The 27,494-nt window shown below is 51.1% G+C and overlaps 4 protein-coding genes across 12 annotated transcripts in view; 3 read left to right on the forward strand and 1 right to left on the reverse strand.

Annotated features, from left to right (window-relative positions):
• Nucleotides 1-4,765, forward strand: part of LOC114779586 (probable 2-oxoglutarate dehydrogenase E1 component DHKTD1, mitochondrial) — a 134,204-nt gene extending 129,439 nt beyond the window's left edge. The window contains exons 11-17 of the mRNA XM_028967513.1: nucleotides 79-229; nucleotides 1,178-1,284; nucleotides 1,363-1,527; nucleotides 1,926-2,008; nucleotides 2,088-2,257; nucleotides 2,322-2,407; nucleotides 2,490-4,765. Of these exons, the coding sequence (XP_028823346.1) occupies nucleotides 79-229; nucleotides 1,178-1,284; nucleotides 1,363-1,527; nucleotides 1,926-2,008; nucleotides 2,088-2,257; nucleotides 2,322-2,407; nucleotides 2,490-2,591 (864 nt within the window). The 3' untranslated portion in view covers nucleotides 2,592-4,765. The remainder of the gene's footprint in view (nucleotides 1-78; nucleotides 230-1,177; nucleotides 1,285-1,362; nucleotides 1,528-1,925; nucleotides 2,009-2,087; nucleotides 2,258-2,321; nucleotides 2,408-2,489) is intronic.
• A 104-nt stretch (nucleotides 4,766-4,869) lies between these two features.
• On the forward strand, nucleotides 4,870-13,706 carry LOC114779512 (calcium/calmodulin-dependent protein kinase type 1D-like). 5 transcript variants are annotated; one of them, XM_028967370.1, is made up of 12 exons: nucleotides 4,873-4,997; nucleotides 7,103-7,284; nucleotides 8,506-8,637; nucleotides 9,753-9,827; nucleotides 10,297-10,435; nucleotides 10,510-10,636; nucleotides 10,728-10,803; nucleotides 11,306-11,418; nucleotides 11,496-11,574; nucleotides 11,648-11,735; nucleotides 12,074-12,212; nucleotides 13,158-13,706. In XM_028967370.1, the coding sequence occupies exons 3-12, from the start codon at nucleotides 8,555-8,557 to the stop codon at nucleotides 13,223-13,225; spliced, it is 987 nt and encodes a 328-aa protein (XP_028823203.1). In that variant the 5' UTR covers nucleotides 4,873-4,997; nucleotides 7,103-7,284; nucleotides 8,506-8,554; the 3' UTR covers nucleotides 13,226-13,706. The 5 variants fall into 5 exon arrangements, with proteins under 5 accessions (XP_028823201.1, XP_028823202.1, XP_028823203.1 ...); XM_028967368.1 differs by lacking the exon at nucleotides 7,103-7,284 and having other exon boundaries at nucleotides 4,870-4,997; nucleotides 13,158-13,705; XM_028967369.1 differs by lacking the exons at nucleotides 7,103-7,284; nucleotides 13,158-13,706 and adding an exon at nucleotides 12,285-13,140 and having other exon boundaries at nucleotides 4,870-4,997.
• A 96-nt stretch (nucleotides 13,707-13,802) lies between these two features.
• On the reverse strand, nucleotides 13,803-15,440 carry LOC114779513 (unique cartilage matrix-associated protein-like). 3 transcript variants are annotated; one of them, XM_028967375.1, is made up of 5 exons: nucleotides 14,889-15,440; nucleotides 14,745-14,816; nucleotides 14,572-14,667; nucleotides 14,235-14,333; nucleotides 13,803-14,162 (listed from the first exon to the last, which is right to left on the reverse strand). In XM_028967375.1, exons 1-5 carry the CDS (start codon nucleotides 15,148-15,150, stop codon nucleotides 14,083-14,085), a joined length of 609 nt encoding a protein of 202 aa, XP_028823208.1. In that variant the 5' UTR covers nucleotides 15,151-15,440; the 3' UTR covers nucleotides 13,803-14,082. The 3 variants fall into 3 exon arrangements, with proteins under 3 accessions (XP_028823208.1, XP_028823206.1, XP_028823207.1); XM_028967373.1 differs by having other exon boundaries at nucleotides 14,745-15,440; XM_028967374.1 differs by having other exon boundaries at nucleotides 14,149-14,440; nucleotides 14,745-15,440.
• A 154-nt stretch (nucleotides 15,441-15,594) lies between these two features.
• Nucleotides 15,595-26,712, forward strand: LOC114779511 (cyclin-dependent kinase 17-like). Of its 3 annotated transcripts, none has more exons than XM_028967365.1 (17): nucleotides 15,595-15,911; nucleotides 22,109-22,251; nucleotides 22,416-22,580; nucleotides 22,680-22,813; nucleotides 23,668-23,793; nucleotides 23,867-23,923; nucleotides 24,002-24,116; nucleotides 24,198-24,292; nucleotides 24,368-24,430; nucleotides 24,507-24,630; nucleotides 24,726-24,846; nucleotides 24,918-25,015; nucleotides 25,141-25,246; nucleotides 25,556-25,598; nucleotides 25,682-25,772; nucleotides 25,842-25,919; nucleotides 25,991-26,709. In XM_028967365.1, the coding sequence occupies exons 2-17, from the start codon at nucleotides 22,125-22,127 to the stop codon at nucleotides 26,026-26,028; spliced, it is 1,581 nt and encodes a 526-aa protein (XP_028823198.1). In that variant the 5' UTR covers nucleotides 15,595-15,911; nucleotides 22,109-22,124; the 3' UTR covers nucleotides 26,029-26,709. The 3 variants fall into 3 exon arrangements, with proteins under 3 accessions (XP_028823198.1, XP_028823197.1, XP_028823199.1); XM_028967364.1 differs by lacking the exon at nucleotides 15,595-15,911 and adding an exon at nucleotides 17,071-17,809 and having other exon boundaries at nucleotides 25,991-26,712; XM_028967366.1 differs by lacking the exon at nucleotides 15,595-15,911 and adding an exon at nucleotides 18,712-20,086 and having other exon boundaries at nucleotides 25,991-26,712.
• Nucleotides 26,713-27,494: the final 782 nt, after the last annotated feature.

Here is a 27,494-nt window from a genome sequence, read left to right on the forward strand (position 1 = left end):
GTGTATGTATGTGTGTGTGTGCGTGCGTGTGTATGTATGTGTGTGTGTGCGTGCGTGTGTGTGTGTGTGTGTGTGCAGGTGTGTAACAGCGCCCTGTCTGAGGAAGCCGTTCTGGGTTTCGAGTACGGCATGAGCATCGCCCAGCCGCGCCTGCTGCCGGTGTGGGAGGCGCAGTTCGGCGACTTCTTCAACGGAGCGCAGATCATCTTCGACACGTTCCTGTCCGGAGGTAACGGAAGCTGCGACTTCGTATTCGTAACACAGCACGTCTCAGTGGGCAGTGGGCGGGCCCTACAGGTGACACCCCCAAACTTGACCCTTCTGCCCACGAGGAACAAGTTTCATTTCATTTACAGCATTTACCAGACGTCCTTATCCAGAGCGACTTACAATCAGTAGTTACAGGGACAGTCCCCCCCCCGGAGACACTCAGGGTTAAGTGTCCTGCTCAGGGACACGATGGTAGTAAATGGGCTTTGAACCTGGGTCTTCTGGTTCGTAGGCAAGGGTGTTACCCACTAGGCCACTACTACCCTGCACCTCATACTGATGTTCAACCTTCCCAAGTTCTCCACACCGCCCCTCTGCTACGTTCCCTCCACTGGCTCCCAGTAGCTGCACCATCAGGTTCTAAATACTGATGCTGGCCTACAAAGCCAAACATGGAGCAGCACCATCCTACCTCACAGCCCTTATTACACCTCGCACTGCACCTGGTATACTCCGAGCCTCCAGTACTGCTCGCCTGGTCCCTCCATCTCTGAAGGTAAAAGGAAGACGCTCATCTAGACTCTTCTCCGTCTTGGCCCCTCGGTGGTGGAATGAACTTCCAGCTCAGTCACTGAGCACCTTCACACGGCAGCTCAACACCTTCCTCTTTAGAGAAGATTTAGATGAACTTGTAACCTTATTCTGTATAGAAACTAGAACAGAGTGAATAAAAGGTTGTATTCATAGTTGGGGTCCTGGTGAACCAGAACTGATCTCTTCATCCATGGTGACATGGAAGCACGTTGGAAGTCCCTCTGGATCAGGACGTCTGGTAAATGCCGTAAATGTAAATGGAAGCACATTTTTTAATTACATTCGCCGTGGTGACAGTGACCGTCACTTCACCGCCACTACGTACAGGCGGATTTATTCCGTGTTCCAACACCGTCCTCCCTGGTTTGTTCAGGCGAAGCCAAGTGGCTGCTGCAGAGCGGCATGGTGATTCTGCTGCCGCACGGCTACGACGGCGCCGGGCCCGAGCACTCGTCCTGCCGCATCGAGCGCTTCTTACAGGCACGTCTCCACCCGCACGCCCCTCCGTCTCCGCCGAGGGCGCCGCGTAACCCCGCCCCCTTCCTCTCCTCCCCGCAGACGTGCGACAGCAAAGAGGAGGGCGTCGACGGCGACACGGTCAACATGTTCGTGGTGAACCCCACCACCCCGGCGCAGTACTTCCACCTGCTCCGGCGCCAGATGGTCCGCAACTTCCGCAAGCCGCTCATCGTCGCCGCGCCCAAGACGCTGCTGCGCTTCCCGGCGAGTCCCCCGTTCCCGTCTTAACACGCGCGTCCTTACAGGCAGCGGGACCGGCTTCTTACCGGGAGCGCGTGGCGCCCCCCTGTGGCCGCTCCTGTCCTGAGGTGGAATCATCTAGATGTCAGTTGTACAATCGTCCAGTTGTAAAATACCCACAATCCCGTGCAGCCATACAAGGGCGGGGCCTGTTACACGGTCCCCCTGAGGTGAAGGCCCCAGAACACGTTCCTAGCACCTGGAGAACTCTTCTTAGCAGGACTTCTGAGAACTCGCACACACGCGCTCTCGAGAAGGAACCGGTCCTTGATGTTGCGTCGTTGCAATGCGACAGTAATAATCATTTGGATTTATTTAGGTTCGGCCAGATTATGGGACTTATCATTTTTTTTCCGACCTAGGGAGCCGTGTCCAGCCTGTCAGACATGGGGCCAGGGACGACTTTCAAACCCGTGCTTGGCGACGCCTCGGTCACTCCACAAAGGTGAAAGGTCATTTTTTAAAATGCAGCGTTTATTACACGTTAGTTGCTTGTGGGACTTGACCGGCGGCTGTTCCCGCAGCGTCCAGCGGGTGGTGCTGTGCTCCGGGAAACATTACTACGCCCTGCTGAAGCAGCGGGACTCGGCGGCGGCCGGAGCCCAGAAGGCGGCGCTGGTGCGCCTGGAGGAGCTGTGCCCGTTCCCGCTGGAGGCGCTGCGGCAGGAGCTGTCCAGGTTCCCCGCCGCCACAGGTACTCGCCACGCCTCAGCACGTCTTCTCTGTCCAGCGGGACATAAAGAACATGCGTCTTTCAGAATTCGTCTGGAGTCAAGAGGAGCCGCAGAACATGGGACCCTGGTCGTATGTGGCACCGCGATTCCAGAAGCAGCTGGCCTGCAAGGTGAGACCAGAAGATAATTACATAGATGAGTTGAGGACGTGGTCGGCTCTGCTGTGAAGATCTCTGTCCTTCGTCCCCACAGCTGCGACTGGTCAGTCGGCCAGCGCTGCCCGCGCCAGCGGTGGGCATCGGTACCCTGCACAGCCATCAGCAGGAGGTCATCCTGCAGGAGTCTTTCAGCTGAGGACCACCATACCCGGGGGGGGGGGGGGATCTTGGTAGAACTTCAACTCTAGATCTCCGTCTTCATCTCTGTTGTACTTCTCAAAGCAACGTTCTTCATGGAGGACTTTTCTGGGAATCGTGGCCTTCACGTAAAAATGTGACATTCTGCTGACAAACTGTGGGTTCTATGCAAGATTTTACTTAAAATACAGTCGGGGGACGAGGACGCAGCTGTAGAGTAGGATGGGATTTTACTTCCAAAACTTAATTTTACTGAAATTTCCAAAAGAAAAATTATTCAAAGAGATATCAATAAATCATAACAGCAAATAACAGACAGCCATAATCCCCAGACCCACCACCCAAACACACAGGGTACAAGTACACGAACACCTCCTACTACACTCAATAACCCCGCCCCCTAACTACAACCCACGTTCCTGACTAGAACCACCACCCAAACCCCGCCCCCTAACTACAACCCACGTTCCTGACTAGAACCTCCACCCTCAGCCCCGCCCCCTAACTACAACCCACGTTCCTGGCCAGAACCACCACCCAAACCCCACCCCCTAACTACAACCCACGTTCCTGACTAGAACCTCCACCCTCAGCCCCGCCCCTAACTACAACCCATGTTCCTGGCCAGAACCACCACCCAAACCCCGCCCCCCTAACTACAACCCACGTTCCTGGCCAGAACCACCACCCAAACCCCACCCCCTAACTACAACCCACGTTCCTGGCCAGAACCACCACCCAAACCCCGCCCCCTAACTACAACCCATGTTCCTGGCCAGAACCACCACCCAAACCCCACCCCCTAACTACAACCCACGTTCCTGGCCAGAACCACCACCCAAACCCCACCCCCTAACTACAACCCATGTTCCTGGCCAGAACCACCACCCAAACCCCGCCCCCTAACTACAACCCACGTTCCTGGACAGAACCACCACCCAAACCCCGCCCCCTAACTACAACCCACGTTCCTGGACAGAACCACCACCCAAACCCCGCCCCCTAACTACAACCCACGTTCCTGGCCAGAACCACCACCCAAACCCCACCTTCTAACTACAACCCACGTTCCTGACTAGAACCTCCACCCTCAGCCCCGCCCCCTAACTACAACCCACGTTCCTGGCCAGAACCACCACCCAAACCCCACCTTCTAACTACAACCCATGTTCCTGACTAGAACCTCCACCCTCAACCCCGCCCCTAACTACAACCCACGTTCCTGGCCAGAACCACCACCCAAACCCCACCCCCTAACTATAACCCACGTTCCTGACCAGAACCTCCACCCAAAACCCTGCCCCCTAACTATAACCCACGTTCCTGACTAGAACCACCACCCAAACCCCGCCCCCTAACTACAACCCACGTTCCTGACTAGAACCTCCACCCTCAGCCCCGCCCCCTAACTACAACCCACGTTCCTGGCCAGAACCACCACCCAAACCCCACCCCCTAACTACAACCCATGTTCCTGACTAGAACCTCCACCCTCAGCCCCGCCCCTAACTATAACCCATGTTCCTGACCAGAACCACCACCCAAACCCCACCCCCTAACTATAACCCACGTTCCTGACCAGAACCACCACCCAAACCCCGCCCCCTAACTATAACCCACGTTCCTGACCAGAACCTCCACCCTCAGCCCCGCCCCCTAACTACAACCCACGTTTCTGACCAGAATACACCACCCAAACCCGAACCTCCACCCTCAGCCCCGCCCTCAGCATAATTCATTAATTGAATAACAAATCACATAAGCATTACTCATTCGGCCTGACAGTTTTCCATAAAAGGACCGAGTTTTTTTTTTTTTTTTTTGATCCTTGACTTTCACCATAAAAGGTTTTATCGTCTCTATCTGCTGATCACTGGTCGACTTTGCTCTTGCTGTGAATTCTGGGCCCATTAAACCTGCATCCAGGTCCCATTAAGCCCCGGTCCCAGACTGCTGCCGTTTATTGCGGTTTTGGGTCGGTTTTGGCTCCCAAAGTAGTTCTGTAATTCTGATTGTGAGTGAAGTTTTATTTCTTTTCACGCAACCTGGAGTAATTTCACATCGTGTCACTAAAAGAAATATAAATATAATATCTATATATTCTTACGAATGCCGTGTGTGCGATGTAGATTTGACGGGTGAATCTGTATAAAATGTTTTTTTGCAAAGCTGCATGTTTCGAGTCCGTCTGCTCTTTAATGTCCGCTCGACTCGAACCCCGGACCGGAGCCGCGCGCATGACGCGTCACGGCCAATCAGCGCGCGCGCGCGCGGCGCCGCCGGGTCGCCGTCCGCTCCTGTCCCCACACGGCGACACCATGGCCAGGGACGCGGCGAACGGCTCCTGGAAGAGGCAGGTGGACGACATCCAGGAGGTCTTTCATTTCAAGGACGTTCTGGGGACGTGAGTGACTTTTCTCTGTCCGCGTCGTTCATCTGTGACGGACGGAAACTTGTCGCGAACGTGGTCGCGCCTGAAAGCGAAAGTGCGCAGCGGGACTTCCTGACGGTCCATCATGATTCTGGTGACTGTTCGAGGTGTCGCCTGTCCCCACAGACTGAACACCACGTTGCGCCGCTAAATGGGTTTAGTGGACGTTCCCGCCAGCATCATATCTTCTTCATATCTTATCTTCCGTCATATCCTCCTTCATTCTTCTCGGGTGAGAACGTTGCTTCTCTTTTACAGGATCAGAGTGTGAAGTTCGTGCAGAATTCAGCTTCATCAGTTCAGGTTTTTAGGGTGGATGCTGCTGCAGATTTAAAATGTGCCACCCCGTATTAAATCCTCAGAATAGGGGTGCCGCTGAAGAAGTGGGAACAAAGTGATTGATAGTGTTTTTTTTTGTCATTAAGAGACACAGCAGCACAGCGCACGGTGACACAGTGAAACGTGTCCTCTGTATTTAACCATCACCCTTGGTGAGCAGTGGGCACCATGACAGGCGCCTGGGGAGCAGTGTGTGGGGACGGTACCTTCATCAAGGGGACCTCAGTGGGACCAAGACAGGCACCCGGGGAGCAGTGTGTGGGGACGGGACCGAGATCAAGGGGACCTCAGTGGGACCATGACAGGTATCTGGGGGGCAGTGTGTAGGGACGGGACCGAGATCAAGGGGACCTCAGTGGGACCATGACAGGCACCCGGGGAGCAGTGTGTGGGGACGGTACCTTTATCAAGGGGACCTCAGTGGGACCATGACAGGTGTCCGGGGAGCAGTGTGTGGGGACGGGACCGAGATCAAGGGGACCTCAGTGGGACCATGACAGGCACCCGGGGAGCAGTGTGTGGGGACGGTACCTTTATCAAGGGGACCTCAGTGGGACCATGACAGGTGTCCGGGGAGCAGTGTGTGGGGACGGGACCGAGATCAAGGGGACCTCAGTGGGACCATGACAGGTGTCCGGGGAGCAGTGTGTGGGGACGGGACCTTTATCAAGGGGACCTCAGTGGGACCATGACAGGTGTCCGGGGAGCAGTGTGTGGGGACGGGACCTTTATCAAGGGGACCTCAGTGGGACCATGACAGGTGTCCGGGGAGCAGTGTGTGGGGATGGGACCTTTATCAAGGGGACCTCAGTGGGACCATGACAGGTGTCCGGGGAGCAGTGTGTGGGGATGGGGTCATCAACAAGGGGACCTCAGTGGGACCATGACAGGCGTCCGGGGAGCAGTGTGTGGGGACGGGACCGAGATGAAGGGGACCTCAGTTTTGGGATTCGAACCCTTCCTATTGCGGGTCCGCCTCCTCGCCCGCTAGTTTTGGGTCGCGCGTCGTCGTCAGCAGGTCAGTGTGAAGTTGGGAGGACGTGGTCCGGGGAGGACGTGGTCCAGGGTGAACAGCGCTGTCACTCATGGCTGAATCGTGTCCCTGGTCCTTGAAGTGGCGCCGGTTTAAATGGACGCGGTGATTCATCTGCATGCGTGTGAATGAGATGCCTGGTCCATCACGGCCGTCATGGATAAACGTCACCGGAAGCCGTGACACACAGGAAGGTGGCTCAGATGTTCAGGACGTTCAGGACGTGGAGAGACGTGGTTTATTCGTGGTCGTTTTATTATCCTCTCCGCACCGGCAGGTTACGTAACCAGCTCTTGCTCAGCACCTCCACGCTGCTGTTTCGTTACCGTAATTCCTAATGAAGCGGGCGCGGCCTTCGCCGTCTCCCTGCCGAGGTCTTACAGAAGCCAGGTCTTCTCTGGGAGGACGAGGGCCTGCTAATCCCAGCTCAGGATAAGTTTATTAAGATCTTACGCTTCCTCCTGCGCGGGTGGCCGAGCGCCTGAGGCGGAACCGTACGCCGCTGCAGCTCTTCCTGTGGTTTTCATTCTTTCAGTTCTCGCAGCCTCACCAACCAATCAGAGAGCGTCTCGTTTAAAATAATAAAAAAAACAATTCTTTCTTTAATTTGTTGTGCCTTCGGTTGACTGGAGTTGAGCGTTTCATCATCTCTGACGTGCATGTCGTCTTCTTCTTCTTTTTCTTCTTCTTCTCCTTCTTCTGCCAGCTGTACCTGCAGAACGACGCCTGGTTCTCAGCTCACCACGTCAGTAATATTAGGGCGTGATAGCATCCTAGCGGGTAACCAGAAGACCCGGGTTCGAACCCCACTTACTACCATCGTGTCCCTGAGCAAGACACTTAACCCTGAGTGTCTCCAGGGGGGGACTGTCCCTGTATCTACTGACTGTAAGTCGCTCTGGATAAGGACGTCTGGTAAATGTAAATATTAAAAACCGCAGCCCTCTCCAGTGCCGGTTGGTGAAGACGTGAACGTAAGTGTGTGTTTGTCCTCTGTGGACGTGTGGAGGGGGATTATCGGGGATTTCGGCGGCCAGTCAGGGTTTAGCGGCGGCCTCTGGCCCTTTATAAACTCCCGCGGTCTATATCGGGCCCGACCGAGCGTGGATGACACGTGCAGAACGTGAACATGCTCTGCCGACGACACTCAACTCATCTTCTCTTTTCCTCCCTCTGATCTACATGCTGCTTCCAAAATCTCTGCATGTCTAACAGACATCTCGTCTTGGATGGCAGCCCATCACCTCCAACTCAATCCCACCAAAACTGAACTAATATTCATTCCAGCAGATTCTTCTTGCTATTTACCTGGACAACTCGCAGCTCTCTCCTTCTACAACAGCCCGCAACCTTGGGGTAACAATAGACCACCTCTCCTTCTCAACTCACATCAGCAACCTTTCCCGCTCATGTAGATTCCTTCTCTACAATATCAGACGAATCCGTCCTTATCAACCCAGGCCACCCAGATCCTGGTTCAGTCCTTAGTAATCTCACGACTGGACTACTGCAACTCCCTTCTAGCTGGTCTACCACTATGTACCATCCCACCTCTACAACTACTACAAAATTATCTTCAACCTTCCCAAGTTCTCCACACCGCCCCTCTGCTACGTTCCCTCCACCGGCTCCCAGTAGCTGCACGCATCAGGTTCAAAATACTGATGCTGGCCTACAAAGCCAAACATGGAGTAGCACCATCCTACCTCACAGCCCTTATTACACCTCGCACTGCACCTCGTATACTCCGAGCCTCCAGTACTGCTCGCCTGGTCCCTCCATCTCTGAAGGTAAAAGGAAGACGCTCATCTAGACTCTTCTCCGTCTTGGCCCCTCGGTGGTGGAATGAACTTCCAGCTCAGTCACTGAGCACCTTCACACGGCAGCTCAACACCTTCCTCTTTAGAGAAGATTTATTTATTCTTGTCTGACTTCTGTATAGAAACTAGAACAGAGTGAATAAAAAGATTGTATTCATAGTTGGGGGTCCGAGTGAACCAGAACTGACCTCTTCATCCATGGTGACATGGAAGCACGTTGTAAGTCGCTCTGGATAAATAACTCTGCCAAATACCGTAAATGTAAATGAACTGAGCTTCTCTGTTGCAGGGGAGCGTTCTCCGAGGTGGTTCTCGGTGAGGAGAAGGCCACGGGAAGGATGTTCGCCATAAAGTGCATCCCCAAGAAGGCGTTGAGGGGGAAGGAGAGCAGCATTGAAAACGAAATTGCCGTCCTCCGCAAGTACGTCCCCTCGACCGAGGCGGTCAGACCAGAGGCGGGCTTTTTATTATGCGGCGCCGCGCACAACGATTCTCTGCCGAATGAATCTGACGAATAACAAGCTGACAAATCACTGACGCTGACAGATGAATCATTTTGTTTGTTCATACGTTTGGATGCATTTAATAAGTATATACAGTCCAGGCCAAAAGTCTGGACACCTTCTCATTCGACATGTGTTCTTTATCTTCATGACCATTTACGTTGGTAGATTCTCACTGAAAGCATCAGAACTATGAATGAACACATGTGGAGTTCTGTACTTAACAAAAAGTGGAGACCTGACCTCCACAGTCACCGGACCTGAACCCAGTCCAGATGGTTTGGGGTGAGCTGGACCAACAAGTGCTAAACACCTCTGGGAACTCCTTCAAGACTGTTGGAGAAGCATTTCAGGTGACGACCTCTTGAAGCTCATCGAGAGAATGACAAGAGTGTGTAAAGCAGTAACCAGAGCAAAGAAACTAGAATATAAAACATGTTTTCACTTATTTCACCTTTTTTTGTTAAGTACGAACTCCACATGTGTTCATTCATAGTTTTGATGCCTTCAGTGAGAATCTACCAACGTAAATGGTCATGAAGATAAAGAAAACATGTTGAATGAGAAGGTGTCTCCAGACTTTTGGCCTGTTCTGTATATTTAATGGAGGACGCCCACTAGTTTTTTGTTGGTCTCCTCGCCTCATATATCCCATAATGAACATGTTGACCCCCACACACATTATTAAGTTACCAAGTTAGTTTGTTGATCCATTTATTGATTTGCAGAAAAAAAAAATTGAAAATATTTTGCAAATGTCTGCATTTCTACTGAATCTGGCAATCCAGATCAGATCTTCCCTGCGCACCAGAGAATATTTAGTGGCGCTCAGGAGAAGGTTCTCCAGCTTTGTTGCTTGAGCGACACCATCGGCCGGAATCAAATTCCTTGTATGTGTTCACTCGCGTACTTGGCTAATAAACAGCGTTCTGGTTCTGGTTCGTACTGAATAAGCAGGTTTTGCAGATTATTGGTCCCGTTTCTTCTGTGCTGAGACCAGTTGACGTCTCGCTGGTTTTCTGTCGTTTTTTAGGATAAAGCATGAGAACATCGTGGCTCTGGAGGACATCTACGAAAGCTCCAGTCACCTCTATCTAATCATGGAACTGTGAGTACTGCCTCGGTGTAGAGGCTCGGCACGGCGCTACTAGCCAGCTACACTCCCGCACGCCCTCTCCGATCTGCAAACGGAATCCCCTCTTCACGGGTCTGCGGTCCCAACCGACTCTGTCCTCCTGCGTTGTCCCTGGCTGGTGGGACAACTTGTCTTGCTCCATTCGACTAGCCGAGACGACCACCACCTTTAAGAAGCAGCTGAAAACCCACTTGTTTAAAAAGTATAACACTTACACACACTCACAAAACAGAATCATTTCATCTAGAACGTTCTATTCTCGACTAGTTAAGCCTGATTAATAGATAAAAGCGTAAAGTAAAGTAAAGGCCTTCACGGCAAACGTCACCGCGGATTTTCGGGCTCCTGTGGAATCTGTGCCCAGGGGCCTGAAGGCCACGGTAAGACCATTAATTGGAGCCGCACAGACGTGGTTGGAATGAAAATGTTGTTCCTCCCCCAGCGTGTCCGGCGGTGAGCTGTTCGACCGCATCGTGGAGAGGGGCTTCTACACCGAGCAAGATGCCAGCACTTTAATCAAGCAGGTTCTAAATGCAGTCAACTACCTCCACACCCTGGGCATCGTCCACCGAGACCTCAAGGTAACGACACGTCCAGAACCCCCAGAATCCCCCAGTCCGTCCTGAAAACGTGGCCGTCTCCTGTCTTCCATCAGCCCGAGAACCTGCTGTACTTCAGCGCGCAGGACGAGTCCAAAATAATGATAAGCGACTTCGGCCTGTCCAAGATGGAGGCTTCGGATGATGTCATGTCCACTGCGTGTGGGACCCCAGGATATGTGGGTAGGGCTGCAGGAACCTCTTTATCTAGCGGCTCCTTTATAGTTGTGTATTTGTGAAACTGGGGAAATGACCGGTTCTACTGTCACCGCAGCCCCAGAGGTTCTGGCGCAGAAACCTTACAGCAAAGCAGTGGACTGCTGGTCCATTGGGGTCATCGCGTATATCTTGTAAGTACCCGTATGCAGATGGAAACCATATTTCAGAGGCATTATTAAGCACATTGCTGCCACATGAAACGTTAATAACTGTGAAATCATGTCTCAACCCAAACATGAGACTGAACTTGTCCAGAGCATGTCAACATTCGTCTGATCATCGTAGATGCTGGATTTCAGCTTATAATGTGATACTCTTCACCTTCTCTAACAGTTGGACACACCTTCTCGTTCTATGTCTCGTTCTATGTCCTTTATCTTCATGACCATTTACGAAACTATGAATGAACACGTGTGGAGTTACGAGAATCTACCGACATAAATGGAAGATGAAGATGAAGAAAACACATTGAACGACTTTTGGCCCGTACTGTATATTATAACAGAGTAAAATATATTTTTAAACCGTGAGAAACTTGGAACAGTTCAGGTTAGAACAGTAAACTCTTCTGTGCGGTTCGGTTGCGTTTCTGTATGACATTTCGACACCTTTGATGCGCTTCCTGTCTTAAAGGTTGTGCGGCTACCCGCCGTTTTATGACGAGAACGACACCAAGCTCTTTGAGCAAATTGTGAAGGCCGATTATGAGTTCGACGCGCCGTATTGGGACGATATATCCGACTCAGGTGACTCTGCCGCGCCCTGCGGTTGGCCGCGTGTGGTAGGTGACGCGGGCGTGAACTGGTGTGCGTGTGTTCTGCAGCGAAGGACTTCATAAGCAGCCTGATGCAGAGGGACCCCGAGAAGCGGCTGACCTGCGACGAGGCTCTCCGCCACCCGTGGTGAGTTGGGCCGCGTGGCGGACGTCTTCCCGCGACCGCGCGCCTGTGGCTGTAACGTCCCTTCGCTCCTCAGGATAGCCGGTGACACGGCCCTCTGCAAGAACATCCACGAGTCCGTCAGTCGGCAGATGAAGAAGAACTTCGCCAAGAGCAAATGGAGGGTGGGTGCGTGTGCACGTGCCGGTGACATTCGTGTGCTGATGTGACATGGCCGTCAGCCGTATTTGGGCAGCGGTGGCCTAGCGGTTAAGGAAGCGGCCCCGTAATCAGAAGGTTGCCGGTTCGAATCCCGATCCGCCAAGATGCCACTGAGGTGCCACTGAGCAAAGCACCGTCCCCACACACTGCTCCCCGGGCGCCTGTCATGGTGCCCACTGCTCACTCAGGGTGATGGGTTAAATGTAGAGGACACATTTCACTGTGTGCACCGTGTGCTGTGCTGCTGTGTATCACGTGTGACAATCACTTCACTTTTTTTTTTATTTGCTCTGTGCCACAGCAAGCTTTCAACGCCACTGCGGTGGTCCGCCACATGCGACGCCTTCATCTGAGCGGCGCCGTGGGAAGCTGCGCGGACGACAGCCAGCGTCCGAGCCCCAAGTCCGCCCCCGCCAAGAGTCAGGCCGCGGACAAAGAGCGTGAGCTTCCCCGCCACCTCACGCCACCATGTCCAACACGCGCTTTTATTCATTACCCGTCTACCTCTGAAGGTGGAGAGGTGCTGGATGAAATACTGCAGCACAGCACGCGGTGACACCACAAAATGAGCAGTGGGCGCCGTAGTCATGTGGCATCCTGCTGAAAGAGGGACAACTGTCTCCATGAAGCGGTGGACCTGGTCAGCATGTTTTGTAGGGGTTCTCCACCGACTTGGCTTCTGGGATTTTTCTACATTTCTGCCTCGCCACCACAATTTGGTCCAACCTCTACACTTGACGTCCTTTTTCCAACTCACTGGCAGGTGGCGCCGCAGCCCAGTAATCCGATAAAAATGTTAATCTGTTATAATGTTATGGCTGATCAGTGTATTGAATTGAACATACATAATCACAACTATGTACGTTGGCCAAAATATTCTGTTTTTGCGCTTTGCCAACAATTCCTCTTCCAGTCTAACGATTCACATCCAGTCTATGATATTTAACATTTAGCATTTAACAGCTTTTAAAATGTAACTTAAAAATAAAAGAATTTAAATCAGTAATATGTAATACACGAACGTAAACCCCACGAAGCCGGTGCTTCACACGAATTATTCTGGTGATTAGAAGTGAGAAATGATCATATTATCCACTTTTCTTCTCTCTCTGAAAACTCGCTTGTATGTTCATTAGAGGCAGCGGTGGCCTAGCGGTTAAGGAAGCGGCCCTGTAGTCAGAAGGCTGCCGGTTCGAATCACAATCCGCCGAGGTGCCACTGAGGTCCCCACACACTGCTCCCCGGGCGCCTGTCATGGTGCCCACTGCTCACCAAGGGTGATGGTTAAATACAGAGGACACGTTTCACTGTGTAGGTTTCGTAGACAGGAGGCGGAGTCAGAGCTCCATGCTGCGTTGAAATGTGATGATATTGTGTGTGTGCAGGGGCGCCCACCGGGACACGGCACCCAAGGGTCTCCACCGTCACCACCGTTCACACGGGCAAGAAATGACGGCGGGCGTCCAGGGAGGACGGCTGGGAGTCCACCGCGCTCCGAGTCTCGTGCTGCGGGGTCCGTCTCGGCCCAGACCTGCTGGGCCGCACGCGGCGCGGGAAGCGAGCAGAGACACTCGGAGACCTTCTCACATGAGACACCGGGCCGCCAGGTCGGCTGGTGTCAACACGCTGGACGTCACGTGGCTCGGGGACGTCCGTCAAAGCAGGTGTAGATACATGGCCCTGCACTCGGCCTGGCTTTTTACGTATTTGCCGCTTTTATTGCACTTTAGCTGATGCTTTTGTGTGTTTTATAAAAGTATTAAATTCACCGTTGACCGCCGAGTCTCATGTCAACATGATCCACCACGCAGTCTGCTCCTACACATGAACTCCGTTCAATTAAGCATCAGCAAGCATCAGATTTATTAAATCACTTCTTCATTTGTGCTGTACGTGTATATAATGCAGTTTAACACCTTTATTAAAAGAAAAAAGAAATTCTTAAAGAGATAGAAATGAATTTATAGCACCACATTTCAGGTGACGCGGGAGGACAGAAGGTGACGTCCCTGTCCTTCCCTGCTGTACGGCGTGTGTGAACGTTCCTGCTGTCCTGTTTGCAACACTGATTTCGTAGCAGCGCTCAGAATTTCGCGGCCGGGTGCTGGATTTCACACCGAGAGGGAACTTTCTCAGGAATTCCTCCCGTTTTTACAGAAGATCAAACTAAAACAACGCAGCAAAGCATCTTTTATGATCCAGCGCTGATATTAAACGTACGTAATACACTGAGAGTTAAAGACGTGGACGCTCCACACACCATAAAGCTCAGGTGTGAAGAGCGTGAAGGTCGACTTGACGGAGGATGCGTCAGTCGTAGGCCGGGCCCAGGCCGTCGTGGTGGAACTCCGTCCACTGCTCGCCGCTCTCCCTGCTCCTCTCGTCCTGCTCTGGGGTTTAAACAGAGAAGCGTGAGGAGCTGAAGCTGCCGAGAACCGTTCTGCTGCTGCTGGGCTCCTCACCGTCATGCTCCTCTTCCGCGAAGTTCTCAAAGTCCTTCCTCTGCTCCTCGTGGTACTGCCTTTTGCGCTGGTCTGCAGCGAGCCTCAGCCTCTGTTCCGCTGTTCAGCAGAGGGCGGATGGGTTTTATGCTCCCGGTTCTGCGAGAACCTTCTCCCAGCAGCATCTCCATTCTGACGCGGTGTGTGTGTGTGTGTGTGTGAGTGGCCTGAACGGATGGGAAAGTTCCAGATTGCAAGACTACGAGAGCTCCAGTTTATACTCCACATCTGCCTCTGCTCCCCCCACAGTTCCTCACATCTAGATACCTCCAGTGTGCCATAAAACTCATCACCTCACCATTCAGCTCATCCTGCGACTTAGTGGACCTCCTGCCCCTCCGTCTGAAGAAGTTGGAAGCGTCGGCCTCATGCATCACAATCTTCCTCAGTCCACCTAGAAGATAAACCGTGCAGGTTCATGACAGGGTGGGGATTCAGGACCAGAAAGGACGCGGAGACGCTCTTCATCACCTTCTTCCAACGCCATCTTGATGTTCACTGTATCATCATCAGACGCGGCTGCACTGTCAGCCTGGTGCAGCGCTGAAAAAAGTCTCGCATCAACATCTTCATCCACAGCCTCATCCTGGTCTGTCCCCGACACGACATACTCACAGGTCACGGCAACGAGGACGGCCAGCAGGGCCAGGACGAGCGGCTGAGGCCAGGACATCGTCCACCAGGAGTCTGGAGCGTGAAGGCAGGGACGTGAAGGAGCGGCGAGCACGGCGGGAAGGGGGCGGACCCTTTTCTCACTCACACGCCCAAACCGTCCATGGACCTTCTTACTGAAGACACCCGTCCGAGGTTTTACAGTCAGTGAAAGCAGCAGAGCGTTGGCATGAACTCGAGCGAGAGATGAGATTTCTGAATCCATAAATGGTGTGATATGCAACAGTGGTCGTGTGAAAACGTCAGGCTGACCTCTACTGGACGCCCTGCATTTTATTCCGTCTCCTGAAACAAGTTCAGTATAGAACCTGTATTAATAACTGTCATTATTAATTAATACATCCTGTTAACATTTAATAAAACAAATGAACAACATTTTACTAGCAGAGAGCACCAGGTATGGTAGACAGGAAGCGCATGTTGTGTCAATTAAACAGTGAAGTGAAGAGATCGTCATCATCAAAATCAAGCCATTTAATAAAAGATATTGTAAAAAAGAGCTGTATAGCGCTCGACTCTGAAAATAAACCGAGATAAACCGAGATAAACCGAGCCAGCTGTAACTCCGCTAACAGACACCAGGGGGCGACTCCTACTTTCCCGCCAGCAGTACCGGCTGCCGGACGCAAGGCGGCGCTGTTTGCGCAGAGCTCCGCCCGGCCGAGCAGAAGCATGAAGAGAACCGGTCCGAACACGAGAGTCGAGTCGAGTCGAGTCCTCGGCTCCTGAGACCGCCACGGTGCTCAGCGTCGCCGCGGACGGACACCGAGCCGAGCAGCTCCGGCCTCCCCGGCCGCCGCGACACATTCCGGCCTCTGGTCTCCGCGTCAGGATGTTCGGCGCCTCGGTCCGGCCGTAGAGGACGGAACCAGGCGCCCCGATAGCCCGCCAGGGAACGACGGCGTCCGGCCTGAGGAGAAGCTCCCGGGCGGGGGACGGAGGTCGGAGCAGCGCCGCCCGCTTCTGGTCAGTAACGACTTTTCGCTCCTTATTCCACTTTAATAACGCGGAGTAAAGCAGCAGAGACGCCGGGGCTTCTTTTAAAAAGCACAAAACGCGGCTGCTGCTGCTGCTGCGTTCTTGTTGTTGTGTTTGTATTTTGTTGTTGTTGTTTTTGTATTTTGTTGTTGTTGTTGTTGTTTTTGTGTTTTTGCTCTTCCTGGTGTCGCGCGTTCCAGCAAATTCCATTTTTAATCCTGATCTGTAGATCACTGGATTTCGATTTATAAAAATTTTGGTCATTTTAGTTCTTTTCTGGGGAGGTTTGTGCTTTTTAGATGATTGATAGAGAGATGATTGGAGAAGCAGGTCGTGCTACTGGTCGGTGTGGATTTGTTGAGGTAGAACTTCCACTCACTTTTCATGTGTAGACTTTTGGGATTCAGATTATATTATTTTGCAGGGGGGGCTGCAGGAGAACAGATGTGAAGTTCTACTGGATTTTGTAAAGTGAAGTGATTGTCACATGTGATACACAGCAGCACAGCACACGGTGCACACAGTGAAATTTGTCCTCTGCATTTAACCCATCACCCTGAGTGAGCAGTGGGCACCATGACAGGCGCCTGGGGAGCAGTGTGTGGGGACGGTGCTTTGCTCAGTGGCACCTTGACTGATCGGGATTCGAACCGGCAACCTTCTGATTACAGGGCTGCTTCCTTAGCCGCTAGGCCACCGCTGCCCCACTTTTTTGCGAGATTTGTAGATTAATTGGTTTTTGGAGATACAGGTTGTGGAGGGAGGTTGTAGGAGAACAGATATGAAGTTCCACTGACTTGTGATTTTGTGAGATTTGTGATTTGAAGATTGATTTTGCAGATACAGGTTGTGGAGGGTGGCTGTAGGAGAACAGATACGAGGTTCTACTGGATTTTGTGGGTTTTTTTGCGAGATTTGTAGATTAATTGGTTTTTGGAGATACATGTTGTGTAGAGGGGCTGCAGGAAAACAGATATGAAGTTCTACTGACTTGTGATTTTGTGAGATTTGTGATTTGAAGATTGATTTTGGAGATACAGGTTGTGTAGGGTGGCTGTAGGAGAACAGATATGAAGTTCTACAGGATTTTGTGGGTTTTTTTTGGTGAGATTTGTAGATTAATTAGTTTTTGGAGATACAGGTTGTGGAGGGAGGCTGCAGGAGAACATATATGAAGTTCTTCTGAGTTTTGTCGGGGCTAAAAGAGTTTTGTCCAGAAATCGCCCCCCTGCCCCACCTTGTTTTCATTCCACACCCATCTGTTACCATGGCGAGGACCTTGGGGTCGAGGTTGCCAGGGTAACCCGAGCCGAGTGGCCTGACTGGGGACAGCTGTAGTCGCGTGTCTCTTGTCTGAGGAGGGGCAGAGTTACTAGAGTACCGCGTATTGGATGGTGTGTGTGTGTGTGTGTGTGTGTTTTCAGGTTTCATGTGTCTGTGTGTAGATACCTCGGCCACGGACAGCTGGCTGAAGGTTAACGTGTCACTTTTCCCTGAGGAACAGCTGCTCCGCCGCTTGCGATCCTCGCATCTATTCATAGTCCAGGACGCAAGCGCTTCTTCTCCATTTTTAAAAATGCGACCGCGGGAACAAAAGAACCCCGCGTGACACACACTGTTCCCTCCGAGGTGGCACCTACTGCTCCGTCCTGCAAGGTCCCGATAACAGAACCCAGCCGGTGGGAAGGACCTCCCTCACTTTCCTGGGTCCTGAGATCAGTGACGACAACTCTGCTTTAAACGCTGACCCCAAGTCAGTAGAATGTGGACTGAGCTTTAGGAAATAAACGAGTGCAAATGGACGAAGAAGAGGGGACCTGAACAGTTTCATGTGGTGTGAAGAGGTCAGGCCGACGTTTTAATATGCAGACGTCTTGCCCCCGCAGGTATTTATAGATGTCGCTGACATTAAGAGGGACTGCCGGCACGTTTTCCAGCTTCGTTTGGTGTATTTGCTGGAAGTTCTGCAGCATCAGGAATGATTTTAAGTGGATTTTAGGATCGTTTGCACGATTGGAACAGCTCTTGATGCTGATTAGTCAATGTGAAGTGGTGCCAGTATATGTATATTCTAGTGCTGCACGATTAATCTAATCGCAATCGTAATCGAGATGTCAGTCTGTGCGATTTAAATGATTAGTACATGGATTGAATCGGCAACATATCACTCATTCTCTCAAAGTTTGCGAGCTGACTGAAGTCTCACTTCAGTCGAATGTGACGTGTTTGGTCACATGACTTTCGATTCGGATCAATGGAGACCTTGTGACTCGCATAGACATATGGTTAGACGCCGCATGACGAGCTGCATCGTACGTGAACGTCGCCTCCATATTGCGAGAGGCTCTGTTGTGGCGTGACGCATATACATGTCTATGGAGAGAAGTGCATAAAAATGCCTCACTCTTGTGCTGCTTGGGGCTGTACAAACCGCTGTACGCTACAAACTAGATCCCGGGGGATTACATTTCATAGGTAAGGCTGGACAATTGTTTTGAATATATTTGGCCATTATAAAATACCGTTTTATAAGTCTTAACCTTAGCTAAGCTAGGCTAAGCTAGCGAAGCTATGCATTCCTGTGTTCAAGTCAGCCTCCAAACAACGTTTTGGTTAAACGTAGGCATTAACTATTTAGACTGTTATTAGCTGTTTAGTTAACTTTTCTCAAACTTTGAAGGTTTCCTAAAGAAATTCACCTCAGTTTACAAATCTTAACCTTAGCTAAGCTAGCGAAGCTATTCATCCCTGTGTTAAAGTCAGCCTCCAAACAACGTTTTGGTTAGACGTAAGAACTATAATAGGGGAACTAGAATAGCCTTACCAGGGTTTGTCGTTCGACAGTAATGTAAAGAGTTTAATCGGCAATACTGCGTCTAATCTGGTGTTCTTGGTAGCGGAAACCCAGCGTGATTAAATAAATTCAGCACTACTGACACTTACAGACTATTTAATCTTTCAAACTTTCAGTTCACCGTTCCAAACTGTAGGGTCTTTCACAAACTCCCGCATTGTCTCCTGCTAATGGCTGCGAGAAAAATCTCACAGTGGATATAAAAAAACAGTTATGTTTAATGGGACAGTTGACAGCACAACTACAGCTGAAGACTCACATCTTTGGAAGAAGATGGGGACCCGTTCAAAGACTTGTTGGATAAGTTGATATGTTTGCTCGACGTTTGTCTATTTATTTTTATTCTTTTCCTCAGATCTTTATTGTAATTCTATATGCATCTTTATTTGAGAGCTCTGGCCCAGTGGCAGGACTGTGGTTATTGCTTGTATTTACGTTGACGGTCCTTCAGTGATGTTCTTTTGACATGATTAACTTTGACAATAATGCTGTTAATAATGCGTCGTCTGACTATACATATTTTTCAGTGATCTGTTTAAAGAAGAACAAACCTTCCTCTAATGTCCTCAGGAAGAAATGTCTTATTTCGTAATTTACCATTTCATGTGTGGTTTGTTTTTTTCCGTCTTGTGACCAGTAGCGTCCGTGCTGAATTGTGTGGATGTTTTTTTGGTTCTCATTTAATGTGCCGTTTCAGTGATTTTGAAGACTATTTGAAATTTGTCTCGGTGACCATCATGGAATTGCGTGGTCAGATCTCGGCAGCTTTTGGAGATGCTGGTTCTGTTTCCCGTTAACTGGAGCGAGCGCTGCTGTGACCCCGTTTCGTACGTGGGCGACTGGCCGGAGCAGCATGCATTCGGTGGGCATCGCGGTGGGAAACGCGCCGCGCAGCTTCGCGAGCGTAAGTGGGCCAGCGCCGCGGGCCGGGCGTCGTCACTGTCGCCCATCTCCCCCTCTCTTCCGGCATCTTCCGTCTCACTGGGCTTGCAGCGGCCTGGAAGCATCCAGAATTCTCCGTTTTAGTGCTAAGTAGAGCAGCTGGAGAAGCGGAGCGCCATCCGAGCGTACGTCTGATGCCTGGCAGGATTGGCCCGGCATTCACTCTCCCTCCGTCCTCTCACCCTCTTCATCTTCTGATGCACTTCAACCCTGCTCCTCTGTTTCATTTCTACTCCTCCATCACCACGCCGTCCCCCTGCTCTCTGCACGTCTGCAGAAAGACGAAAACCTGCAGTAAAAGTTCGCCGGGGTTGCCATAACAACAGCAGCCGTGGCGCCGGAAGAATGGCGCCGTGGCCCGGCCAAGGTGATTTACCGTTCTACCATTCACCTGCTCCTGAGGGACACGCCAGCGTGCGCAACAGTTCTACTGTTGCCAGGCATCAGAAGAACTTTTCTGTTTAAGAAATAAATGAGCGTTCCTGTTAATATCCAGCTGTCAGGGCGCCGTGTCTCCGGCATGTTCTCTCTTGTTCTCAGTCGTACTTCTCCTCCTCCCACACTCGTGCGTGACAGCAGACAGACGAACTTCCCTGAACAAATATCTGCAGTTAGTCATCTGCTTTTATTTGAGAACATGGCAGCGTTTTATGAATGACACGCCCGTTACTCACAAGCCGTCCCCCCATTAATTTAACTCCGCATGTGATCATAAAGCCAGTCTGACCAGATCAGTGCTTGTAATGAAACCATAAAACGCTGTGCACTCAGACTCACGTCTTTACTGTAACGTTCCTATAACGCTCTTAACTGTAAAGTACGGCCCCCGTAACTGTGACGTTCCTAAAGCTCTTAACTGTAAAGTCCGACCCCCGTAACTGTAACGTTCCTATAACGCTCTTAACTGTAAAGTCCGACCCCCGTAACTGTAACGTTCCTATAACGCTCTTAACTGTAAAGTCCGGCCCCCGTAACTGTAACGTTCCTATAACGCTCTTAACTGTAAAGTCCGGCCCCCGTAACTGTAACGTTCCTATAACGCTCTTAACTGTAAAGTCCGACCCCCGTAACTGTAACATTCCTATAACGCTCTTAACTGTAAAGTCCGACCCCCGTAACTGTAACGTTCCTATAACGCTCTTAACTGTAAAGTCCGACCCCCGTAACTGTAACGTTCCTATAACGCTCTTAACTGTAAAGTCCGACCCCCGTAACTGTAACGTTCCTATAACGCTCTTAACTGTAAAGTCCGACCCCCGTAACTGTAACGTTCCTATAACGCTCTTAACTGTAAAGTCCGACCCCCGTAACTGTAACGTTCCTATAACGCTCTTAACTGTAAAGTCCGGCCCCCGTAACTGTAACGTTCCTATAACGCTCTTAACTGTAAAGTCCGGCCCCCGTAACTGTAACGTTCCTATAACGCTCTTAACTGTAAAGTCCGGCCCCCGTAACTGTAACGTTCCTATAACGCTCTTAACTGTAAAGTCCGGCCCCCGTAACTGTAACGTTCCTATAACGCTCTTAACTGTAAAGTCCGGCCCCCGTAACTGTAACGTTCCTATAACGCTCTTAACTGTAAAGTCCGGCCCCCGTAACTGTAACGTTCCTATAACGCTCTTAACTGTAAAGTCCGGCCCCCGTAACCGTAACGTTCCTATAACGCTCTTAACTGTAAAGTCCGGCCCCCGTAACCGTAACGTTCCTATAACGCTCTTAACTGTAAAGTCCGGCCCCCGTAACTGTAACGTTCCTATAACGCTCTTAACTGTAAAGTCCGGCCCCCGTAACTGTAACGTTCCTATAACGCTCTTAACTGTAAAGTCCGGCCCCCGTAACCGTAACGTTCCTATAACGCTCTTAACTGTAAAGTCCGGCCCCCGTAACTGTAACGTTCCTATAACGCTCTTAACTGTAAAGTCCGGCCCCCGTAACTGTAACGTTCCTATAACGCTCTTAACTGTAAAGTCCGGCCCCCGTAACTGTAACATTCTTTTTTTTTACTGTAATGTTTTTTTAACTGTAACAATGTGACTGAAACGAACTGTTTTTATTGTATGTATATCATTCTACACCCTGAAATATTCTATAGGGACAGGAGATGAAGGTATTGAATGTGTTTTGGTTGAACGTTCTTCACTTCCTGTATGATCTGTGTGTTGAATGAGTACACTGAGTTGAATCCGACTTTGAGAATTCCACTCCAGTCGCGGTGTAACACAAAGCCGGCTGTGTTCCGGCGCCCGTGCGGTTATGTCGCCTGGCGGAACCAGTCGCGCCGGTTCTGCCGCTCGCGCTGCGGGACGTCTGGCGTCTGGCCGGGCTTGTGTGGGATTGGCCCGGTGACGGGCGGCATGCTGCTTACTGTCGTCTGACCTCTGACCCCCAGGCCCCCGCTGAGCTCCATGGAGAAGATGAAGAAGCTGAAGCGGCGCCTGGCGCAGACGCTGCGGGGCAGCCGCACGGTGGAGGAGTCCCTGTCCGAGCTGGCCGAGCAGATGACCATCGAGGAGAGAGCGCTGAAGGACAGCGGTGAGCCGTCTTCTCTGCTGATTTGGACCATGGGGACCTGCTTTATTCCGTGTTGCGTAAACTCCGTCTCGTTACGCAACGCGGCCGTATTAAATATCGGATCAGTCGCCGGATTAGAGGCCGGCAGGTATGAGTAACGTGCGATGGTCTTGTCTCCCGCCCAGAGCCCATAGTCAGGAACGGATACCCGGCCTCGTCTCACAGTGTCCACTCGTTCCTCAGCCAGTACACGGGCTCCTTCAGAAAGCCCCCCATCTGCCGGCCGCACGGCGTCGCCGGGGGCGGTCCGGGGAGCCTGGTGGTCGCCCCGCGCAACAGCGGTCGCTTGGGTGGGATCTTCTCCTCCATCTTCTCTGATGAGACCGAGTCGCAGGTTCCTCTTCTCTGTGGAAACGTGTGGGTTTTTCTTTCTTCTTGATTGTCTGCAGACATCGTCCATGAGAACATGAAGATGGGCTCGGACGGGGAGAGTGACCAGACCTCGGGGACGTCATCTGACGAGGTCCAGTCTCCTACGGGCGTCTGCCTGAGGAACAAGGCCCCGCGGCGCATCTCTGCTGCTGTGAGTTTCACCCTGATGGAGACACGTCATGAACGGGCTCGCGAGTTTGTCCCCGTCTGTGCCCGTGGTTTCTGTGAATTGATCTGGACCGTCATTGTCCGGAGCAAGTTGTCTTCTGAATGTGGTGCGCTGGGTCCCCGCGAGGACGACGCAGATTTGTTTTTGTATTACATCACTGGGATTATTGTAATGCAGTCCAGATGGGACTGTGATGGGACGGATTAGACGAATCTGATTGGACGAGGGGTATGTCAGAGCTCCTTGGAGTGGTAGTAGCCTAGTGGGTAACACACTCGCCTATGAACCAGAAGACCCGGGTTCGAATCCCACTTACTACCATCGTGTCCCTGAGCAGGACACTTAACCCTGAGTGTCTCCAGGGGGGGACTGTCCCTGTAACTACTGATTGTAAGTCGCTCTGGATAAGGGCGTCTGGTAAATGCTGTAAATGTAAATGGAGTCGGGTCAACATTATGCCCAGCGATCACACCAAATCGATGAACGTATGACTACGCATAGTTTTTATTGGAATCGTGGACTGATCTGTGATCAGGTGGTTACCTCAGTGTGGGGGACAGGGGATTTAAAACTGCGGGATTAACATTAATCTCGAATAGGCCACGGGCATGATGGGAACTGTGTGTTGTTTTTTAATACCCTTTATTTATAACCCATTTGGATGATTATAAGACCATGATAGGACATAATATGATACGACCTTAATATGGGCTGAACCTACGACCAGCACCAAACGCGGCAGAAATTCACAGATCCACGCGGCGGATCTGGCGTAATAAAGCGGAGAAAACCACGACCTCGTGCAGGTCCTGCGTTTATTACGTTTTCTGCTCCAGGATCTGAACAAGCGTCTGTCTCTGCCTGCCGACATCCGCATCCCTGATGGCTACCTGGAGAAGCTGCAGATGATCAGCCCGCCGTTCGACCAGCCGCTGAGCCGCCGGTCCCGCCGGGCGTCCCTGGTGAGTCGGTGTCCCCGCCCCCGTCTTCTTATAAATAATAAAAGCAGTGATAATCATCTCCTTCTCCTGTCAGTCTGAAATAGGATTTGGGAAACTGGAGACCTACATCAAGCTGGACAAGCTGGGCGAGGTCAGCTGATCCCGCGCGTCGCTCTTTACCGGCGCTCTGTCGCTCCACCCTCAATACTGTCACTTCCTGTTCCTCCAGGGGACGTACGCGACGGTGTTCAAGGGGCGGAGCAAGCTGACCGATAACCTCGTGGCCCTGAAGGAGATTCGGCTGGAGCACGAGGAGGGCGCGCCCTGCACCGCCATTCGGGAAGGTGAGCGGCCGTGGCGGTCGGGCGTGGCCCGGTCCTCGGGTCAGGAGCCAGTTGATGATCGTTCTCTCGCCCCCTGCCCAGTGTCACTGCTGAAGGACCTGAAGCACGCGAACATCGTGACGCTACATGACATCGTCCACACGGAGAAGTCCCTCACGCTGGTCTTCGAGTACCTGGTAAGGGAGAGAGACGTTGCACCTCCGTTCTGCCGTAGGTCTCGTGTAAGTTGATCCACGTGACCTCTACTGCAGGACAAGGACCTGAAGCAGTACATGGACGACTGTGGGAACATCATGAGTATGCACAACGTGAAGGTGAGCATCTGCTCCCACCCGGACATCCGGACAAGTCTGGAGCTGGAATAAAACTGGCGTGCATGTGTCCGCCCAGGTCTTCCTGTTCCAGATCCTGCGAGGCCTGGCCTACTGCCACCGGCGGAAGGTCCTGCACCGAGACCTCAAGCCCCAGAACCTGCTCATCAATGACCGGGGGGAGCTGAAATTGGCCGATTTTGGTCAGCTTTTCATTAATCGAGCAGTCCAGGAGTCGCGGATTCAGTCTTATTGATTTATATCTGTTCTTCGCTGATTCTGAAATCGGTTTGTCCAGGTTTGGCCCGGGCGAAGTCCGTCCCTACGAAGACGTACTCTAATGAAGTGGTGACCCTGTGGTACCGACCTCCAGACGTTCTTCTGGGCTCCTCCGAGTACTCGACACAGATTGATATGTGGTATGTGGTATCGTGCATGTTACATGGACCCCCGTGAAATCGCAGCAGCCGCATATCAGTCTGTTTTTCAGGGGCGTCGGCTGCATATTTTATGAGATGGCAGCCGGGAGGCCGCTGTTCCCAGGGTCCACGGTGGAGGATGAGCTGCACCTCATCTTTCGGCTGCTGGGTGAGTGCTGCCCTCTGCTGGTGGGAGCTTGAGATGTTGGTCTTTTCCGGATTTGCAGGATTGAAATGTTTTTCTTCACCTTTCTCGCGCATTTATCCGTGTTTCCAATTCGCTGTGATCTGCAGGGACGCCTACTGAAGAGAGGTGGCCAGGAATTTCTTCCATTGAAGAATTCAAATCCTACAACTTTCCTAAATACAGGCCGCAGCCCTTCATCAATCATGCGCCGAGGTGCGATTTCGTTCGGTTTCTTCGCACCTGACTGGAATTCCTTCCTGCGGTCTCCGCATGGACAGCCAGAACGCTGAAATGGAGCGACGTGTTCTCCTCTTTGGAAAAATTTACGATACAAATATTAAAACAGAATGGTGCATTTTCCCATGCACATTTTTTTAAGGGCAAAAACCCCGTTAGATTGGGCTCATTAATTAGATAGTCAAATGACGTCAAGGAACTGCTGAATTACAGACCTCAGATTAAATATTGTTAAAAGGAAACAACAGATCCATGTATTAATATAGCAGTAATATTTTTGTCCAGGTTGGAAATCGATGGAATCGACCTGCTGCTGTCGTTCCTGAGGGTGAGTCTCTGATGCTCCAGTTCCACTGCATCAATTTAGCGATCGGTTTTAGCGATCGCTGCTGATCTGGCATCATTTGACAGTACGAGTGTAAGAAGAGGATCTCGGCAGATGAAGCCATGAAGCAGCCGTACTTCAGGAGCCTGGGGCCGCGCCTCCACACGCTGCCAGAGGGTGAGTTCCTGTTTCCTGGCGTCTCCGAAATGTGGAGCGTTCAGTAACCATGCGACAATGTCCCTGTAGGCTCATCTGTATTTGCACTGAGGGAGGTCCAGCTTCAGAGGGATCCAGGCCACCGAAGCTCGCTGTACCCGGAAACAGGTGGGCGTCGCCGCGGCCGAACGCGCGTCTTCCTCACCGAGGACAATGACCTTTGACCTCCCCTTGTGCAGGAAACTGCAAGAACAGAAGACAGAGCATGCTGTTTTAATGCAGGGAACCCGCTGTCTGCACCCACGACGTCCTGCTCCCCACCGCCCGCCCCGGAGCAGCCTGGGAAGAAAACGAACAATGCTGCTAAAAACTAGAACTACTGTCTCAAACCAGCCGTCTCTGTGGATTGGTGTTTAAGGTGTTTATTGTGCACAAATCCTCAAAAATCACCCAGAGTTTTTTGTAAATCTCTGGAACACACCCAGTCCTCTTTTTTTTTTTTTTTTAGTTAACTCTTTAGTTAAATTACAATTGCCACATGTTAGTATTGAACTTCGTGGAACTGTCATGGGACCATGTCATCCTGACAGAGGTAGATATGTTCCAGCGTCTGATCCTGCACGACCACCACCAATTTCCTCACCTGGGACTGCGTGTCCCATGTAGCTTGTATTTGATGAATTTTTTTTTTTTTTTTTTAATCGGTGTTCGACTTGTGGAGTTTTTCTATTCAGTCTGTTGTTTTGCATGCAGCCGTAGTGCGAAGCTCAGTCGCTGTCTTCATATTGAGGATGTGCCCGTCCCGTCCGAGCTCCTTATCAGTACTGAGAAAAGTGTTCAAGAGATGTATTTTATATGATAGCTTTATTTATGAATTCTTGTCTCGTTGTGGCATGTCGGGGGTCTAGACCCGAACCTCCATTTCAGCTTGATATTTTTCAGATAAAGGATGAGAAGATGATGTGTCTGAAACTTTTATTTATCTTTTATAATAAATTATACTCAGTTCATATCGGTTTTTACACACTAATAACCATGGTAGAAATGGAAAAAAGAGGATTAATTCATCATCAAAAAAACATCAATCCTCTCTTAAATCCAACATTTTAAACTAATCCCCACTGTGGGAGACTGTACTGTATAAGGATATACATGAAATTTGGTTCATTTAAAAAAATACATTTCTATAAGGCACCACGTTTGATAAAAATATTAAGGTAAGTGTGGAGAAATAAAATCTGGTGCCCGTCTGGAAAAGATCTTTCTCCATACGTGGTTTCCTGTGAAATCACATGAGCTCGGCTGTTACTTGACTGTGATGAGGATGTGGATGATGAGCGCTGCAGGGGGGCAAGAAGCGATGGTTCTGTTCACACCTCTAGAAGAAAAGTGCAAAAATCCTGAACACATACTCAGAAACAACCTCCACCTCTGAAAATATTACCCATCATGCACGTCTGCTGCACCCTTTCAAATGAGCATTAAATAAAGAGCCAGAACAGAAGTTTCCTGTTGTGCTGGGGTCGTCTCCAGTGGAGGAAATGAATTGATTATGCTGTGATCCACATGTGAGCTGTGTGTGAGATTCATGGGGCAGCGGTGGCCTGGCCATCATGGCTGCCCACTGGTTAAAAGCAGAGGACGCATTCCGTTGTGAACACCGTGTGCTGTGCTGCAGCGTTTCACAATGACAATCACTTCACTTCATGACTCACCTGTGTGACTCATGACTCACGAATCTGA

The sequence above is a fragment of the Denticeps clupeoides genome, unplaced genomic scaffold (assembly GCF_900700375.1).
Source record: "Denticeps clupeoides unplaced genomic scaffold, fDenClu1.1, whole genome shotgun sequence".
NCBI lineage: Eukaryota > Metazoa > Chordata > Actinopteri > Clupeiformes > Denticipitidae > Denticeps > Denticeps clupeoides.